The 3,440-nt window shown below is 41.7% G+C and overlaps 1 protein-coding gene across 1 annotated transcript; it reads left to right on the top strand.

Annotated features, from left to right (window-relative positions):
- Positions 1–1,610: 1,610 nt before the first annotated feature.
- TCEAL7 (transcription elongation factor A like 7) lies at positions 1,611–3,179 on the top strand. Its single transcript, XM_033103878.1, has 3 exons — positions 1,611–1,684; positions 2,309–2,377; positions 2,713–3,179. The coding sequence occupies exon 3, from the start codon at positions 2,721–2,723 to the stop codon at positions 3,021–3,023; it is 303 nt and encodes a 100-aa protein (XP_032959769.1). The 5' UTR covers positions 1,611–1,684; positions 2,309–2,377; positions 2,713–2,720; the 3' UTR covers positions 3,024–3,179.
- The last annotated feature ends 261 nt before the right edge of the window (positions 3,180–3,440 follow it).

Genomic DNA, 3,440 nt, shown 5'->3' with positions numbered 1-3,440 from the left:
GTCATGTACTGAATGCTTTATATAAATTATATCCTGACAATTCTATAAAATATTTAGAACTATTAGCCACATTTTATAGATGAAGCACAGGTAAGTAAATGCAATTAATTCAAACTCAGATCTGTTCAAAGCCATGCTTCTCACTATAATGCCAAAATCTTCAGCACCTGGATCCTTCCAGCCATTTGAAAACCATAAGTCTAATCATCTGCATGAAAAGCTATTCATAGAGCATTCAGGAATTCCCCACCCCACCAACAAATCTTTTGCCTCTATTAAAACTAAACTATTCATTAATAACTGTGACAACAATGGTTCACTCTTTTTAAGACCTCTTGTCTTTCTTAAGTATTTTCTAGAACCATTTACATCAAACTGGTTAATGGCACCTTTGCAGTCATAATGAGCCACAATCTTCCTAAAAACAAGTTTTAAGAACACATCCCTCTTTCTGTTACATCTATTTCAAGCTAACAAATCAACAACAAATCCACTTAGATTAGTATCAAAATCCTCAGCAACAAAAAGTTTAGTGAGGTAAGTGACTAAATGTGGCCAGTTTCTGTTAGGGCTTCTTATTCCCCATTGTGGTAGAATAAGGTCTAAGGAAATATAAATAGGATAAAGATTAAAAACTATTTGATTCTGAATAAGAGTGGTGAGGAAAAGTAGGATCTTTCGAACACAGTAGTGAAGGAAATAAAAAGGCATGGTACTGACTGGGAGGGAGATGGCATGATACTGAGGACAAACTAGTAAAATTTTATGACTGACTTTTGAGATCTGAAAATCTAAGGGCAAGGTGCTGTGGAATTCTGGCTTGGATAGCTCACCTAATGAAAGGGTTTCACATGCCCAGGAGGGTCTCAAAAGGGTAGCCTGTCCAGCTGCCCTGTACATTTTAAATTTCCAAAAAAAGTGTCTGTCTGGAGGCTCTATATTTATCTTATGATTCAGCAGCAGAAACAGGTGGCTGGGCCTTTTATCTTCCTATTTCGAGTCTTTTTTTTCCAAATGTACATATTGTTATTGTATTTCTGATTATTAAAAGAATACAACAAGTTTATGGAAAATGGAAAAGGATGGGAAATTATCAGAACAAAATTAAAAAACAAAATCCCAATTATTACCCTTTTTAATTTACCAAACCCCTTCCAATTTGGTTTTAAGAATTGAATTGCAAAGGAAATGGTGGCTATTAGTGACTAGGGTTGGGATGGGAGGGTGGGGAGAGGGAAGACTGCTACCTTTTTGTTCTTGTGGCTTAGAAGAGGATGAGTAATCCTCTCTGCGAATACAGCCAGTAAAAAAGTAACAATGGTTAACATGACTATGGGAAGATGCAGCCCTTCTCTGGTTATTAGACAAAGGCAAATTTCGTTGACAGGCAGAAGGGGCCACTTTTGACCTCTGGAATTAGCAATGACAAAAATGAGTGACAGGGCCTGGTGTGGTGGAGGGTGTGAGGTTAGTAACCCTTTCCACTTCTGCAGCACAGCTGGTGGGAGGGGAAAGTAGGGACCAGAGTTGGAGAATGACATAATCCTCACGTGACCAAGAGATGACGTGAAGTCCTTATATTCCCGGGCTTCTTTCTCCTCTGGGTACCAGCTCCTTACTGCCCTGCAGGCAATCGTGCTTGTGGCCAGGAAAAGGAGGACATAAATTCCTTAAATCCCAGCAGGTTGGTGTGAGGGACCAGCTGGGCCCCCTGGGGTGGTAATGGTTGGATCTTGTGGCTTTCCCCAAATCCCTGTAGACTTATCAGAGATAATTGTAGTTTTTTAAAGGGTGCGGGGGCGGGGGTGGGGGCGACAGGCGGGAGTAGGTGGAAGTCTGTGAAAGACACCCAGAGATTCAATGATAGTTTAGAAATAATCAGTTTCTCTCAGATTGGCAAGCTTTCCCTTTATCCTTACTTATCCTTCTCTCTCCAGTTCCGTTGGAGGAAATGAGGTGTGGGCTGGTGTGTGGGAACGGCTGGAATCCTGGGGTACAAACAGAGAAATTTAGAGATAAATTGAAAATAATTCATCTTATTCAATGCTCGCCTGACAGAGATGCAGCGGATGGGGAGGGAGGAAACTGTGGGCCTTGCAAGCACTAGGCCTGAGGGTGAGGGGTGGGAGGTGGGGTAGAGACCGAGATCCAGGAGGAAGGGATATGAACAGGAAGGTAACCAGGAGATAGGAAATTTTGGGAGACAATGGTTATGAGGATCCCGGATTCAAGATAATGTGCGTCTGTCTGAGGCTGGTGGATCCCCAGAGAACTCTCTCCTCCCCTCGCCTTTCCTTTCTGTCTGCAGGTCCGAGGGTCTGTGTTCAGACATCTCGAGGCAAGAAAAAGAGGAGGAAACTATCCCAAATTATCACAGGTCAGTGTGAGCGAAATTAGACAGGGTCTCAGGGTGGGAGTTGGGAAACGCGAGAGGTGGGTAAAATTTGCAGCCTCACAACTCTGCTGCCCTCCTCCTGTCCATCGGAGAGGCCATTAGCCTTGTCTGTAGGAGAAATGGTGGGTTGTTGAGGGAAGGGAAAGGAGAGGGAGGTGGGGTAGTAGGAAGGGGCGGCATCTCAAACTTCTGAGGGCTGGACCTGTGTGGCAGAGATGGCGATTAAGCCAGCATCTTGTTTCAAAGAGAAACTGACAATCCCGAATCAAAAGAAACGAAGCAATCTTATTCTACATTTTCTCCCTGGCCTTAAGCAGGAAACATCATGCAAAAGCCCTGCAAAGAAAACGAAGAAAAGCCCAATTGCCGTGTGCCAAAGAGAGAGGAAGAACGCCGCTATGGAGAATTTGAACACCAGCAAACAGAAGGGAATTTTAGACAAAGGCTGCTTCAGTCTCTCGAGGAATTTAAAGAGGACATAGATTATAGGCATTTTAATAATGAAGAAATGACAAGAGAAGGCGATGAGATGGAAAGGTGTTTGGAAGAGATAAGGGGTCTGAGGAAGAAGTTTAGGGCTCTGCATTCTAACAACAGGCATTCCCGGGACCGTCCATATCCCATTTAATGCATCACTCTTCTGAATTCAACTATTTTCTGTTATTAACATAGCCACCAGTGGGTTCTTTTTGTCTGCATTTTCTTGCTAAATATTTGCTAACATTTTACTCCAATCCTGCAATGTTCCTTTAATTTACTTATGACTCTTGGTACCAACATCTCGTCTTTTGACCCAATCTCATTCATTTAACAGGATGTTTCATTCATTTGCATGGGAAGATGCTCATTGTATATTGTAAAGTGAAAATACGTTGCAAAACATTATATATACATATATAATGTACATTTACATGTGATATAATGCAAAAAACTTTTGAATTATTATTCACCAAAAAGTGAACAGTGACTCTCTGGGATCTGTACTTTGTTTCTTTTTTTGCTTATCTGCATCTTCTCATTTTCCAAAGAAAATGAATATATGTGT

Source organism: Rhinolophus ferrumequinum, chromosome X (genome assembly GCF_004115265.2).
Source record: "Rhinolophus ferrumequinum isolate MPI-CBG mRhiFer1 chromosome X, mRhiFer1_v1.p, whole genome shotgun sequence".
In the NCBI taxonomy this organism is placed as follows: Eukaryota; Metazoa; Chordata; class Mammalia; order Chiroptera; family Rhinolophidae; genus Rhinolophus; species Rhinolophus ferrumequinum.
The sequence above is the reverse complement of the archived record's forward strand: the minus strand, read 5'-3'. Positions and strand labels throughout refer to the sequence as shown.

Bases quoted from the DNA above. Each gene is read 5' to 3' on its own strand.
- TCEAL7 (XM_033103878.1), top strand. From the start codon at position 2,721: ATGCAAAAGCCCTGCAAAGAAAACGAAGAAAAGCCCAATTGCCGTGTG.